The sequence below is a fragment of the Physeter macrocephalus genome, chromosome 7 (assembly GCF_002837175.3).
Source record: "Physeter macrocephalus isolate SW-GA chromosome 7, ASM283717v5, whole genome shotgun sequence".
In the NCBI taxonomy this organism is placed as follows: domain Eukaryota; kingdom Metazoa; phylum Chordata; class Mammalia; order Artiodactyla; family Physeteridae; genus Physeter; species Physeter macrocephalus.
The window spans coordinates 59,826,078-59,842,007 of NC_041220.1; the positions used below are offsets into that span (position 1 = coordinate 59,826,078).

General features: G+C 40.7%; 1 protein-coding gene across 6 annotated transcripts in view; it reads right to left on the reverse strand.

Annotated features, from left to right (window-relative positions):
- The window catches only part of AFF1 (ALF transcription elongation factor 1), a 236,746-nt gene that overhangs the window by 68,581 nt on the left and 152,235 nt on the right, over positions 1-15,930 (reverse strand). For 3 of the 6 annotated variants that reach the window (XM_028491876.2, XM_028491880.2, XM_024116859.3), the window contains 4 exons: positions 12,424-12,468; positions 7,376-7,462; positions 6,404-6,440; positions 2,937-2,988 (listed from right to left, as the gene is read on the reverse strand). In XM_028491876.2, coding sequence (XP_028347677.1) covers positions 2,937-2,988; positions 6,404-6,440; positions 7,376-7,462; positions 12,424-12,468 — 221 coding nt within the window. The remainder of the gene's footprint in view (positions 1-2,936; positions 2,989-6,403; positions 6,441-7,375; positions 7,463-12,423; positions 12,469-15,930) is intronic. The other 3 variants (XM_028491877.2, XM_028491878.2, XM_028491879.2) reach the window with 2 other exon arrangements.

Genomic DNA, 15,930 nt, shown 5'->3' on the forward strand with positions numbered 1-15,930 from the left:
AGCCGAGGGAGGCCCGCATACCACAAAAAAAAAAAAAAAAAAAAAAACCGGAGTACAAATGACCCTGTAATTAACATTTTCTTTCCTGACATTCAAAGTGCATTTAGACCATCTCCCTGCCACTCTATGTGGCATTCAGTTTAACTGCTTGTCAAAGAACCCTAATGCTGACACTAGATCAAATTAACCTTCGAGCACTAAGAGATGTGCCATACTAACTCTGAAACGACGACTGTACTCTACAGATTAATTGGGACACTGCTTTCATCCAAGCTCCATAAAAGTGATTTCTTTTTCCCATAGGTACATTTCATTTCGGCACTTACCAATACCACCAGCCTCACCACACACAACCCTTCGTATCCACCCAGTCTCAGTATTACCTTCTTTTCTCTATCACTCTTGTCCTCTTCACTTGTACTAGGCCCTACTTTCATTCCTTCTCCAAGTTTATTAGGATCAAAACAAATATTCTTTTCTAGGTAATTTTTTTTTTTTTAATTTGGTCACACTGCGCAGCCATGCAGGATCTTATTTCCCCAACCAGGGATCGAACCCAGGCCCCAGCAGTGACAGGGCAGAATCCTAACCACTGGACCGCCAGGGAATTCCCTCTAGATAATTTTAAGAGAATTTTTTTATTTTTATTTTTTTTTTGAGAATTTTTTAAAATTAATTTATTTTATTTTTGGTTGTGTTGAGTCTTCGTTGCTGCGCGCGGGCTTTCTCTAGTTGAGGCAAGTGGTGACTACTCTTCGTTGCAGCGCACGAGCTTCTCATTGCAGTGGCTTCTCTTGTTGCGGAGCACAGGCTCTAGGCGCAAGGGATTCAGTAGTTGTGGCGCGGGGGCTCAGTAGTTGTGGCTCACTGGCTCTAGAACGCAGGCTCAGTAGTTGTGGTGCATGGGGCTTAGTTGCTCCGTGGCATATAGGATCTTCCTGGACCAAGGCTCAAACCCATGTCCCCTGCATTGGCAGGCAGATTCTTAACCACTGGGCCACCAGGGAAGTCCCCCCTCTAGGTAATTTTATATAGGGTAAACCAATAGTTTTTATCTAGAAAACACTATATATGTCACAATATATGAGCATATAAACTTGCAGGCACCTCTGACTTCAGTGGTTTAACTCACTTAATCAGGAGAAACACCCATTTCTCTGAGTAGCAAAATTGTCACAGAAAATGGTCTGAGTCCCTATCAACTACCTCGTCGGAAAGCTGAGGAAAGTTGGTGTGGGAGGCTGCATCTTTGGCCTGCCCGGGCCCAGATCAGACCCAGCTGCCTTTCTTCCTCTACACACACTTCCCAGGGACACAGCCACTTCCTCCCTTTGGTGCCACTGCTTCCACCCGCTCATTCTTCAGGGAGCTCCTCCTTTCTGTTCTTATTGCCAAGTGGGATGCTCTCAGCTCCCCTTTCCTTGCTGCCCCCGCCAAAGACCATCAGCCAGGGCCTCTTATGGTCTAAACGGATTTACTGTCAACCATCACAAACAGCACAAGGTATAAACCCTTGGGGAAGTCACAGAGAGTCCACACGATTATTGTAAGTGTGGTCCTTGGCACCGTCCTGTCTATTCTCCACCAGCCATCAGATAGATTATATTTAGAGGAGGAGGTAGTTGGTTAAGCTAAGTCGGTGATTCCAGACTTTCAGAATTCAAGAGTAAAAAAAATTTTTTAAACAAAAAGAAAGGGGAAAAAAGAAAAGGCCAAAAAAGAAACAGGCAAAGAATAACATAGGGTTAATTTTTTTTTCTAGTAAAGAACAATAAAAATAAGCAAAACCTCACCATCAGCCAGAACCACAAATGAAACAGATTTGTATTACACATACAAAAATCCATCCTTCAAAGTATAATAAACTTATCTTTTTAAAAATTTTTTATTTTTTTGTTTTTGGTCGTGCCGCACAGCTTGCGGGATCTTAGCTCCCTGACCAGCGATCAAACCCACACCCTCCACAGTGAAAGCGCACTGTCCTAACTACTGGACCGCCAGGGAACTCCCAACAAATTTATCTTTTTAACAACAACAACAACAACAAATCGTTATTCTTTTTTTCTTACTTTGCTGTGGAGATGTGAAAACAATTGCATCAAGGACCTGGCACTTGGGAACAGTGTTTTAACTCCGTTCCATATTCAGTCACGGTGAGGAGATAAAAGAACCTCTTGGCCTCAACTATACAGTTTTAAAAATATTCAGTCCACAGCAACACCCCCTCCCAAAATACACGGAACAAATACTATGCCTCGAAAATAGAAGAAAGCTGGAGCTTGAACCTGAAATCCTCAGAGACTAGCAACTCTGTGTTAGTAACTGATCAAATACTGAGGAGAGAAAGGCCTCCTCACTTAGTCCCTGAACCACTGCTAGTCATGAAAAGAGAGAAATACTAGTTCAATACCACCAAGAAATGACAAATTGGGTCAAAATGCTGGTTTAAAAATCTTTACTATGTAGTTCCAAAAACTGTTCCAAAAACCCAAAATATATCTGGACTTACTTGGCCTTAATAAAGCACAGCTGGGCAGTAAGACTCATTCTTTATTAGTTAAAACTAGGCCAAAAAAGTGGCAGAAAGTCTGAAATTGTGCACATCCCCCAAAATTTGTTTCCACAAGCTAAAACTATTTAAGACTGAAATTTATAAAGCTAAAACCTTCTATTTTCCACAGTTAATATGTAAATAATGGCTCAAATGCCTTTCTTTTTGAGAAAACCCCTTAGCAAACTCTTAAGGTATGTAAACCTTCAACAGGAGAATTTAATCCAAATAGAAATGTTGGTCATTTCTTCCCTTTACACTGCAGCAGTATTTTATGAGTCATTACTTGAAAGCAAGGAGGAAAAAAAAATCTAAGCAACAGATTTACATGGGAAATTACAATGTTATATTATGAACTTTTAATAAACAAAAGCATTTTACTTACGATGTTCCCTGCTGAGAATTACTGTGGGTTTTTGAAGATGTATCATATTGTTCTGTGGGCGAGGGAAAAATGATCAGAGGAGAACAATGACAAATTCATGAGACCGTTAGCTATAAATTCCCTCATTTTTTTTGCTGTCCCCCCACTTTAACCTAAACACTTAATATACTTAAATTATGTCAACCAGAGTGCTATACACTGCTTATAAAATAACATTTATGTTACGCCTAGAGAGAGGGCTTGCTCAGAATTGGAAAGCCCTAAGCAGAGCGAACACACTTTGAAAGCGCCACCCGGCATGCCGACCACACTGCCACGGACAGGAGACTCTCCTTGCCGTCAGCTGGCAGGGCTCCCTTGTGGAAGCGCTAGGATGGGGCTGCAGTCACCCTCACCTGGTTTGACGTCACATATCTATCCGTGATTTGCTAGCACTCTCTTTTGTAGACTCTGTCCTTGGCCCACTGTGCTCCCACACATCCCCCCACTATTCAACAGCCCCCATTCGTTTATTCAACTGCTATTTACCAACTGCCTATTAGACACCAAGATGTTCAAGGCACCTGACCCCATCCTCGATGAGCGTACAGCTGACTGAGGGACATCAAACAGGCACGTGTTATCTACAACCCTAGGCAATGCAAAATCAGCGCGAAAATCAATCATTTAAATGAACTGTCCGGGGAATCTACAGACTGGTCACTCTGTCGGTCATGACGAAAGAAGGCAAATTAGAAAAGAAACAAAATTAATTGCGTCACAAAGGATGGGTGAGATTTTGACAGAATGACTGCTGGCAAGAGGGAGATGAGGGTGGGGAAGGCCTTCAGGCAGAAGAGACAGTGAGCCAAGGCTGAACATGGGAGGAGTTGAAATGGTACAGATTATGACAGGAGAAGGCTGGGGTGCGGAGTGTGGGGTGGGGGGGGACCAGGGAAGTCAGATTTTAGAAGGCTCTGAGAGCCACAATAGGATGTTAAAACTTCAGCTGTCAGGTAATGAGACATCTCCAAAGCACGATGCAGCTATTCCTCAGAAAGATTAACCTGCTGGTGCTACCTCATGTAACCTAGACAGGAATGGGAAATGTTAAGTGTGGAGGCTGCAGACCAGCTGGGAGGCTGTGTTTGTCTAGGCCTGAGGCAATATGGACCTGAAGCAGACGGGGAATGGAAATACGGGTGCCTTTCAGACAGGGGTGAGGAGAGTGACCACAAATTGTCATGTGGAGGCCCCTGAATATTTGCAGTTAAACGCTTTATCCTCATGGTGGCAGCAGCTCTTACATGATATTTTTAAATTGCTTGCCCTTCTGGCTAGCAAGCTAGGGCTGGCACGACAAATTAGAGGGGCTAAAGTACACTCCCATGTACTTCTACACAGTCCTCTTGGCCCGGTCCTAAGCTCAACAAGGCTCTGGTAATCCTTAGGCAGCCGTGTTTTTTGCATATGTGAACATAAATACTGGGACATACAAGTAAAATCCCTATAATTCATTCTCTATAGACTCCAAAACCACAATTTTTCAAGAAATTTGAATTATCTTGCTGGGCATACTTTGAGAAATATATGTCACACTCCACTTTTCTGAAAGCTATATCTGCACACACTCCATTCCTTCTTCATCCAACATACAACTAGACCCCTCCAGGATCCAACTAGGCCCCCCAAAGGCCATATCCTCACAGAGGTAAAAAGGGTTTCCAGCAGCAGCATAAAAGACCCCAAGGTAAGCATCTGCTGAGCCAAGACCTACAGGAGACCTGCCAGTGTCTGAAAACTTCTCATCAGGGCAAGGAGGAATCAGCCTACACTGTTCCACAGGCCTGGAGGGCCACCACCCCTGGCGAAGAAAGTGCTTACCAGTTCATGTTCAACTATATTTTGCTAAAAGGAGAAATCAGACGGTTTAAAGGATTACAGGGTCTTTCTAAACCAGGAGGTAGCAATCATGCAAGCTGTAAGTAATTCAGTGGAAGGCATATAATCTGCATGACTGGCAGCCCTAGCAAATTTGGGGGTGGGGTGAGGAGCAAGAGGTAAAGGAACGCACAGCAATCCTGCCCACAGCTGAGCTGGTGACCCCCCTGCAGACCTATGCCACTTCGCCCGTTATCTATCTTTGGATAGGCTGCCAAGATGTTGAGAAAAAAAGATTTCCCAGTCTCCCCAATACTGTGCAAGATGATCAGGTTTATCTCTCTGCATTTGGGGGAACTTTATTTACTTTTATTATTATTATTTATTTTTGGCCACACCACACAGCATACGGGATCTTCATTCCCTGACCAGGGATCGAACCCATGCCCCCTGCAGTGGAAGCACGGAGTCTTAACCATTGGACCGCCAGGGAAGTCTCTGGGGGAAATTTAGTCAGGAGTTATTTACAAAGTCTTATTCAGTACTTCTAGAGCTGGGGGCAGCAAACATTTTCTGTAAAAGTCTGATAGTAAATATTTCAGGCTTTGCATGCCATACCTTGTGGCATAATAATAAATGAATGAGCATGGCTGTGTCCTAATAAAACCTTCTTTACAAAAACTAGCTGTACAACAGATTTGACTCTCAGGCTATAGTGTGCCTATCCCTGTTCTAGAGGAAGATTATTTCATTTCTTGTTTTTCTCATCTTTTTTACTCTCCTCATATCCTTGCAATTTAAACAACAGGATAATCAAGGGGAAAACACAAGTGAGGAAAAAGAATAAGGTGGAGATACTTCAAGAAGAGTCACCTCTGTGGCATATCTATGAGCAATCTTCTCCCAACACATATATGCACACCACGCACCCTACTTTGGTCTCCCTATCCTTTGAAGACTAACACTTCATAACTTGGGCACTCACCATATGTTGATGAACTAAATGACTGCAAATACACCAGTCATTTTTGTAAGGCCTGAAATGCCTTGCACGTAGTTGAGACACAAAGAATTTAGTGAACTGAGAGGTTGCTGATAAACAGAAAGGCTGGATCCAGTTAGCTTTCTTCTGTTTCCCACTGAATTCTCAAGTATTTACAATCCATTAAAAGGAACCAAAAAAAGAATTACATGACAAATACATATAGAAGGTCTAGAGAAGCTATGTGCTCTCTTCCTTATAAAAATTTCTTGGTTTTGTTTAAAATAAATACAAGAAACACACAAAATACCCCAATCTATTCTTATATACAATTCCTGGGTAACAATGCATTTAGAGTCACTCTCAAGATATTTATCATATGTGAGGTCATACCAAACTATATTTTATTTGTTAGGTACTTTACTAAGACATCTTCGTTAACTCTTTGCAATAATCTGAAACTCCACCTAAAGAACAGCTTTATGTTTGCCCTTCCTTCCTATTCTTTAACTGTAGGAAGGCTTCATCTCTGCTGGAGCATTTTTCATTAATGTTTTCTACATTAAATCAGTAAAAACCATGCTTTGTTCTCCAATGCAATAATCAGTTCCACATATTTACTTACTTTGGTTTAGGGTTGCAGAACTGATATGCTGAGAATCCTAGAAAGAAAAATAAAAATCTCTAGTTAATAAAATATTAAGGTTTATAAATCCAAGGTTGCATCACTGTTAAATCTGATAAATATTGATAAATCTAATTTTTACATAAAGTAGGTTGTATTGCTTCTGTTGTTTCCTAGTTTATTCTTCCTTTGGTGTCAAGGATTTTCAACACAAAGTATAATGTTTTACCTTAAAATCAATAATAATAAATTACATTTTTTAAAGAAAAAAAACTATCATTAGAAAATATGTAAAGTATCTAACATGGTAAATTCTGGTTTGGGTAGATAAAACCTCAATGACATCATGGAAAGGAAGAGTGATAATATATTAACAATGTGCATGTATAATCAGGCTGGACTGAACACAGATCTGAAGGTGATATTTCTATATACTGAATGTTATCCAAAAGTAGAAAAGGCGAGGGGACAGTGTTGTTAATATATTGTTCACAAATACTTTAACAGAAATGTGCAAGTAGGCAGTTCACCTTGCTATTAAAACCATCACGAATGCAGCTGATTGCATTAAACTTTAAGAAAATGTAGGAGGTATGACAAGTGTAAATGTATATCTGTAATGTATCTAAGTCCTGAACTAGGAAGCAGACACCCTACCTCACTTAATTCTCCTGTACCTCCGTGTCCCTCTTCTAAGGTAAAGAACCTCAAAAATGAAAGAATTTATTGTAAAGTCCTGAATACTTTCATAAGCTACAAAACCCTATACAAATGTAAGATGTTCTTACTGACATAATTGGAGAGCGAAGTATTTGAAAGCATTAGGAAGCACTTTAGTAGCTAAATTAATTGCAATATTAACCTAATCTCCAAAGAGTTCAACAAATACTACTTGATTAATCTGGCACACAGCGATACTTCAGACTTGTCACTGGTGTGGATGCAGTGCCTGCTAGACTTGTAAGGAATTACCTTTGCGGGAAAAGGAAATTTGGAGGGCTCAGCTGTACTAGGCGTGTGTATTGCTGTCAAAGGAGGAGGCCATGAATGGGTCATTTCCTGGAAAGAGATTTGGAACGGGAAGAAAAAGTAAATTATAAATAGAACATTTATTGCTCTTTAAGTTAACTTTTTAAACTGAATGTAGAGTGGAGTGATGGTAAATGAAAAGTGAAATCTTAGAAATTATTTCATTTACTTTTTAAAAAAGCTCCTACTTGGTGGGCTATGTTCAAAAGCTGACGCTCTCCAACAAACAGAACTGAAAAGAAATCAGTTCGAAGAAGAAAAACAAGAGCATAGAACAGGAATGGTCTTAACACTCTGAACAGCATGAAGCATAAAAACGGTAGTAGGTATTACCAGAGCTTGTGTAACTATGAAAACTCAGTCCTGTCTCAATGCTTTCTTTCTCTCTCAGCTTCTTTATTGCATTTCCTGGAATTATTTAAGTTCAAAGGAAGAAGAACTTTCCTGTTTGACTTAAGCAAACAAGTAATTCAGGTCACTTGTTCCACTTGGGAGAGTTTTAATGGATTTGACCCTTCCCTGATACACATTATTAGTACATAAGAACTTTTGCAGAGAAGGCCTTAAAAAGTGACCGCCCCTTTTCATTAACAGAAGTTTCACTTCTATTCACTGTTTTCATGGAAGCAAGATTTCTATATCTTCCAAATTAATGTATTTATCTTGACATGAGTTCTTTTTTCTAAGCACATTCACTTGCTGGAAAACAAAATGTCATATTAAAGGTGTCTAATCACAAATATGCACACGCACACACACTTTGTTGAAGAGCTAAAATGGCCCTGGAGATTAACACCAGCCCCTTCCTTTTACAGCTGAGAAAAAACGAGGTCTAAAATGACAGGATCAGGTCCCCCAGGAAGCCAATGGCTGAGTGCACAGGGAATGGCCCCTTTGCGTTGGAGTCTGAGAGAAAGAAGTCCATCCCCATGTGTGTCAGACCTGCCAGGCAAACTGGCTTAACATTGACAAGCAACCCTCCACCAGCACACTGGGGACCCCAGATCACACTATGTTACCTCACCTGTACAACACACTGTGGTGGTTTTTTTTTTTTTTAACATCTTTATTGGAGTATAATTGCTTTACAATGGTGTGTTAGTTTCTGCTTTATAACAAAGTGAATCAGCTATACATATACATATATCCCCATATCTCTTCCCTCTTGCGTCTCCCTCCCATCCTCCCTATCCCACCCCTCTAGGTGGTCACAAAGCACCAGCAGCGAGCTGATATCCCTGTGCTATGCAGCTGCTTCCCACTAGCTATCTAATTTACATTACACACTGTGCTTTTTCCCAAGTGCTGACCAACCTCTCCATCACCACAGAAACGCCATCTGATTCTTGCAACAACTGGAGATGGAGCTGGGCAAGCATCCCCATTCCCCACCTCTGAGCACATCTTCCCCGCCCTTCCCCACAGCCGCCCTCCGGGTTGCTAGAACCTCAGAACAGACAGAAATGACCTGGCACAGTGACAAGCAAAGTAACCGATGCTGGCTCGAGTAATTTTTGTTAAAGGTGATATCATGCCCTTGCTCACCTGACTAACCATATTTTGTTCAGTACAAAAGAGGAATTCTATACTAAAGTATAATGGAAAGAGTAGCAGCTCTGGAGCCAGGGACCCAGATTGGATCTTAACTCTGACCCTGCTGGTCAGGTCAACCTGAGGAGTTTGAGCTCTGAGCCTTAGTTCTCAGGAAGAGGTGGACGAAGACCACTTATTTTTCAGAGCATAAAGTGCTGGAATACATGGTCAGAGAAAGCACTTAATAACTTAAAAGCCTAGTTTTTAAAGAATTTTAATACTGCACCAAAGAGTTTCCTGTTGTTTTCTTTATTTGACTATACTCTAAGGTATGGGACCATGAGAACGTTACGATGTAAAAACTTGTAATAATTGCAAAGGTGTCTGAAAGTATCATCCTTCTGTCTTCCAAGAATTTCTTTAGAATCCCAATGGTGTCTAGACTTTTAGTCACCAATGATTCCCAGGAAATAACTATTGTACTCTCAATGCCTAAGGCTGCCCCGGCTATTAAATCAGGCAGTTGGAAAGTGCATAAACTCTTTCAGGCCTTAAGTGGTTTGCTGATAGTGTGAAAGAATTTATATACTTCCCTAAATGCTTAGCTTACTAGGGGAAGTTAGGCCTTACCAGAATTGGGGCCATAAGGAGAGGAGGGTGCCCAGAATTGCAGGGCCCTGAATTCACTCCCTACTTTAACAACGACTTATCACATGAATGGGGGTAAATCACTTAACACCTGCTTCACTCCTGGCCTTCCAGGTGCCACAGCTGCTATCTCCTCCCCACCCTCCACCCTGCTCATTTTGCTCTAGACACTCTGTCTAGTTATCGCTGTTTTTCTAATACACCAACCTGTTCCCACCTCGAGGCTTCTGCACTCTTTCCTCCAATCACTTGCCTGCTATATGACTCACAGCGCTTATCAACAACTGCCATTTTATTATATATTTATCTTCCCCACTATGGTCTCCACAAGAGCAAGGACTCTTATTCACAAGGCACCCCAGTGCCTAGAAAAGTATGTGCATCTTCACGGATATTTGCTGAATAAATGAACAGTCCATCGACACTGGTACAATGAGTGGTACGATGCTACCACTCATTGTACCAGTGTCACTGGAATGTTGCACTGAGATAATGTCTACAAGCACTGCATTAACTGCCCCAAAAGGCTGTCCAGGCTGTAGAAAACCTGAGCCGTTTCCATACACCCACTGAGGGCACCATACCCGTCTGGACCCTTGTGCATGACCAATTCCTGGTTGCTGGTAGTGTCTGCCTGCTACCTTCTTACCCTGTCAGTCTGCACAAGTCACAGGCCACAAATGCCCCTTCAGTAAAACACTGCGACTCTTAACATTTCCACCAGAGAACCAAACACTATCGTCTATAATTGATTTTCTCCTTTAGGGAACTATTTACTGCTTCTATTGCCCATCAGAAAGATCTGTGTTAGGATTCCTGGCAATCTTCATAAATTACTGGCAGGAGATAAGAACAGGAACCACGAGGCAGAGGGAAGTATCTGGATCGACATCAGAGAGTGAGAGCTGGATCTGACCCTAGAGTCATCTACTATCTACCAGCCCAGAGCCTTCATTTTACCCGTGAGGAAACTGAAGTCCAGGGAGTACACGTGACTTAACTGAGGCCCCAAAAGAGGAGAAGAGAAGGGGACAGATTCTAAGTCTCCACAAAGCAGAGACCCATGCCCCTCTTCAGTCCAGGACATCCTGCGATTTACTCTCTCTCTCTGTAAGACTTCCAAATGAAAACACTCACCTGTGGCTCGCATTAACCATCTACTTTCAAGCATTTCCAGGTAAGCAAGAACTCATTAAAAGTGATGTTGGCTGAGAGGGGAGGGAGGATGGACGAGTTTATTAAATTAAAAATGCTTGCCTGATGTTCTAATACTATCACCTTACATAAAGGACTCAACAAGTCATAAATTAACACACATCAAAACGTTAACAGAAGCATTTGACACATGCAGGAGACAACTAATCTACATTGTTGCATTTACTTTTGAAATAACCATGGAACAAATCACACACAATTTCAGAGAAAATGCTAAGGCTATTATTTCATAACTAAGTCATTTGTTACTTTTATGACTCATCTTACCAAAGAATTTCAGAAATACCAGAGAGAGAGGATAAAACAAAAGCTTGATCAAGATATCTTATTATTAATCTTACTTGCTGGTTGGCAAAAATTTCTCATTTTCAGCAATACAAAGTATGTTTCCTTAGAGGTATTTCTTTCTCAGAAAACACTATCTACAAAAGGAGAATACCGAAGATAGTAAAACAAAAATAATGGAACTGTTTTCCAAACATCTGGCTAGACACCACCTTTGTCAAAAATTGCACAAATGAGAAGGTAACCAATATACTTAATTACTGGTTTCAGCACCACCTCACTTAATACTTTGCAATGAAAACTTAAAGGAAAAAATTGGGTAAGCATATTTTGAGGAAAAAAGTGTGCAGTGGGGATAAAAATTAATAGGTACATGTGTCGTATCTCTCCTACTTCCAAAAAAACCAGAAAACAAAAATCAGAAACCTTATAGCAAAAGATAAAGTAAGAGTATCATTAAAAGTGACATGGAAGAAAATTAAGAGCCACAGAGGAGGAATGAGAAATAAACAAACAAAACTCTCAGTCATTACAATTACTGTATTTGAGCATTAAATTTAGCTCTAGATTTCCTGGAAGTTAAAGCCAAAATGGGACACATAACAGTTTACATAATTCTTCTCTGATAAAAAGAAAGCACGCCGGTTCATCAGGAGAATTTATTTATTTTCCTGGAATTGAATTCTAAAAGGAATTTGTCATCCTCGTGCAAGGAAAACTGAACAAATGGATAATGGATTCAACGATGTATTTGTAGAAGCAGCACAAATGTTCCTGGCATGGTCTCAATCAACAAGAGCAAAAAATAACCCTTTCAAGGTAGGTGTAAAGATGTCCATTTACTTTCTACTATTTTTCTTTTTATCCCTTTAAAAATTCATGGTCTCACTGACGATAAGGCCAAACATATAAAGTGTCACCTATAAAACACCGAGAGGTGAAAACCAAGCACTACTTAACCCCTGGTGCCCCCTGCTGCAGCAACACAGGGCATCTCCTCTCTGGGAGGTGAGCAGTTCTCCAGGGTCTCTACAGACAACCCGAAAAGCTTAAGGGAGATGTCATAAGACTCTGGTCCAAATGCCTCACAGTTGGTAGACTTCATTTCAATTAAAATCTGGCAGATAGTTCAATAATGTCCTAAGACTCGCTTTGTTATTATTCTGGTTTATTTTGCTTTGGGAGGTATGAGGGGAGAAAATGTTTAAAGGAGTTTAAAACGGCAACTGTTCATTGAAGTCAAAGAAAATGAATATATGTCTGCCTATTTAAGTATTTCTTCAAGCGAGAAACAATAACAAAAAGCTCACCTTCAGAATCTCTTCAACACAATGGACTTCACTGGAGTAGGTCTGCTGAACAGGAAAAGCAAGAAAAAGATTAGCACACAAACAAAAAACAACTAGAGTGCTGGTATTAATTAATACAGCAACACTCTTGTAAGTAGAATCACCTCAGGGCCCACCTCTTACGAGCTAAATAGGAGAAACTTCACATTCTGGATGAAATAAAACCAGAGAGATTAACCTGACCTAATCGTGCAAGAAAGGTTTCTGTTGGAGACAATGACAGACGAATTATGACCCTTAGGTCAAAAGCTTCTGGTGGAAAATATGTATATTAAAGAAAATTAGTACATTAGTAAATCTAGGGGAATAACAGATATAACAAAAGTGGAGGTGGTGTTAGTTTGCTGCTTTATAGCAACATCTGTCCAGTGAGCCAAGTTACGTGAACATGAAGACGGCGATCATTCTGAACATCTTACTGAGCCCACAGGAAGGAGGCCAGCATCCAATCAAGGATAGATTTTATGGTAATATTATGGTAATATTCTAAAATACTAGAAATTTTACCTGCCAAAAATTCATTTTAAATTCTAGCCCTACTTGAAGTCAGCATTTCCATCTTATACACACACACACACACACACACACACACACACACACACACACACACACACAATAGTTCTCCAGAGACAGACCCTAGGGAGAGAGGAGATTACCTAGGGTCTTAAAGGAAAGATCACCTTGCTTATCCCCAGCTAAACAAATGACAGCTGCTGTTGCTAGTATCACAACCATAGTTTCTAGGAGATGTCATTTTACAGTCTTCACATTTATAAGTAAAAAGAAAATGGAAAAGTAAAATCTTTTTTTAAAAAAATCACTTTTCCTTAACTAGAGATATGGAACAAATCCCCTGACTTCACAGTTTTTAATCGAATATCAGCTTTCGCTGTGTGTCAATTCATGAGCCAAGTGCCCTGGGCAACTCCTGTACAACACACACCCCTCCCATTACTGCCCCTGCTGTGAAGAAAGCACTGCTCTTCCCAGTCAGCTGGTCCAATGCTTGCCTCACAGCCAGAGTGTAGATGGAAAAGGGTTCTTTTCAGGGCTCTCATCTCTAACTTGAGTGTAATTTAATACAGCATTGGTCGTTAATTCCTGATCTAGGGTTTATTAATCCATCATTTCCCTCATTCCAGTTTCTTTAAGGAAAAAGGAAAAGAGCATACAGCACTCACACTCTCCTGGAATTGAATCTAATGGACACGTCAAAATTCAGATGCAATTTGACCTGCCTAGGTCTGGTTTTAAAACATGTAAATTTCATGGAGATTAATTTATTGAAATGTTTGCAGTTTGCTATTTTTGAGGTAGGGTCTGGAAGTTAGGAGGTATAACCAAAGAATCAAGGGTATCCCCTTTCCCTGCTGGCCCTACTGGACCTGCCTTTATGCATTATGCATGTCAACAACAGGACATGCTTACCAATTTTTGTTTTTCAAGACTATTAAGGAATGCCTAAAAACTGAACCAAATATCACAGCACAAATGTCAGGAACAGTGAATGCTGTTTTGACCTGTGGGTAAAATGTAATTATATCCTATGGTTTTAAACTTTCACACGCGTCATTAGGAACAACAACAATTAGGAGTTGAAAGTTAATCAACAGAACAGAGCATATGACTCCTGACTCTGGTTAAATAGTTCCCTCATCCTATCTGCTGCTGGAATAAGAATGAGAATCCAATTAAAATATCTGGCAGTCATGGGGGATGGGGTTAGGGGAGGGATGGAGTGGGATGCTGGGGTTGGAAGATGTAATGGAGTGGGATGCTGGGGTTGGAAGATGTAATAAGCTTTTATATACAGAATGGATAAACAACAAGGTCCTACTGTATAGCACAGAGACCTATATTCAATATCCTATGATAAACCATAAGGGAAAAGAATATTAAAAAAAGAATGTATATGTATGTACAACTGAATCACTTTGCTGTACAGCAGAATTAACACAACATTGTAAATCAGCTATGCTTCAATTAAAAAAAATTTTTAATTGTCTTTTTAAATTGACTTTTTAAAGTCCCTGGTGGCACAGTGGTTAAGAATCCGCCTGCCAATGCAGGGGACATAGGTTCGATCCCTGGTCCAGGAGGATCCCACATGCTGAGGAACAACTGAGCCTGCGAGCCACAACTACTGAGGCTGCGTGCCACAACTTCTGAAGCCTGTGCGCCTAGAGCCTGTGCTCAGCAACGGTAGAGGCCACTGCAATGAGAAGCCTGTGCACCGCAATGAAGAGCAGCCCCCGCTCGCTGCAACTAGAGAAAGACCGCGTGCAGCAACGAAGACACAACACAGCCAAAAAAAAAAAAAAATTTGATTAAAAAAAATACGGCAATCAACGAAACAGTGAGGCACAGTTGGAATGAGGGCAAAAAAGATTTGCCCACTGCTTCCAAAAGAATGGGGTCAGGAAGCTACAACTTCAGGACATTCAAAGACTTTTTGATCTTCATCACTACTCAAGCTGTCAACCCTTAGCCAAGACGTTTCATGTCACTAAAAGATTCATTTTTTTTCCTAAAATTTTATTACATGAGATGAACCAGGACTGAAGAAAATTTTTCCACAGATTATTGTTTACTGGTATCAGGGTAAGATAAATATTGCTCAACAGTCACCATTTAACCTGTTTAAAATTCTAACTAAAGTCTAAGGCTCAAGCATTAATTGGCTAATGTACTGTGAATTTTCTTATCAGGTCCATTATGAAAGTGGGGGTATTTCAAAGGGGTGCCAGAATTCCATTCCAAATACATGAGGATATATCATATGTAAAGATCTCCATGCAGCACTAAACTTATAATGGCAAATAACTGGAAATGATCATAAAATAATGTAAATACATGTACTTGCATGGAAAGATGCTCAAGGTATTTTCAACTTTTTCTTTGGAAAGAACCTCATACTCACAGAAAAATAACAAAAACAGTAAAAGAAATTCCTACAAACCCTTCACTCAGATTCCCCAAATGCTGGCATTCTACCACAGTTTGCTTTCTATTTTTCTCTCCCTGCCCTCCACCCACACATCTACACTGAGCCATTCAAGAGTAAGTTAGAGAGTTAGAGTTAATGCCCTTTTACCTCTAAATACTTCTGTGTGTACCAAGGTATGCCTTACAGCTTTATTTAAAAGGGGGGAGGGTGTTACCAGATCGTCTGTATAGTATGAGCCCATTTTATGTTCCATCTACCCAAGATTCATATCCCTACTCTTCCCTGACCCAAATTAGAGACTCAGACTAGAGTACAGTAGGTATCTCAGCTGTTTGCAGAGGAAGATCCATAAAGACCGGCTGCCTTGTTTTAAAAAGTACAACTTGGGGCTTCCCTTGTGGCGCAGTGGTTGAGAATCTGCCTGCTAATGCAGGGGACACGGGTTCGAGCCCTGGTCTGGGAGGATCCCACATGCCGCGGAGCAACTAGGCCCGTGAGCCACAACTACTGAGCCTGCGCAT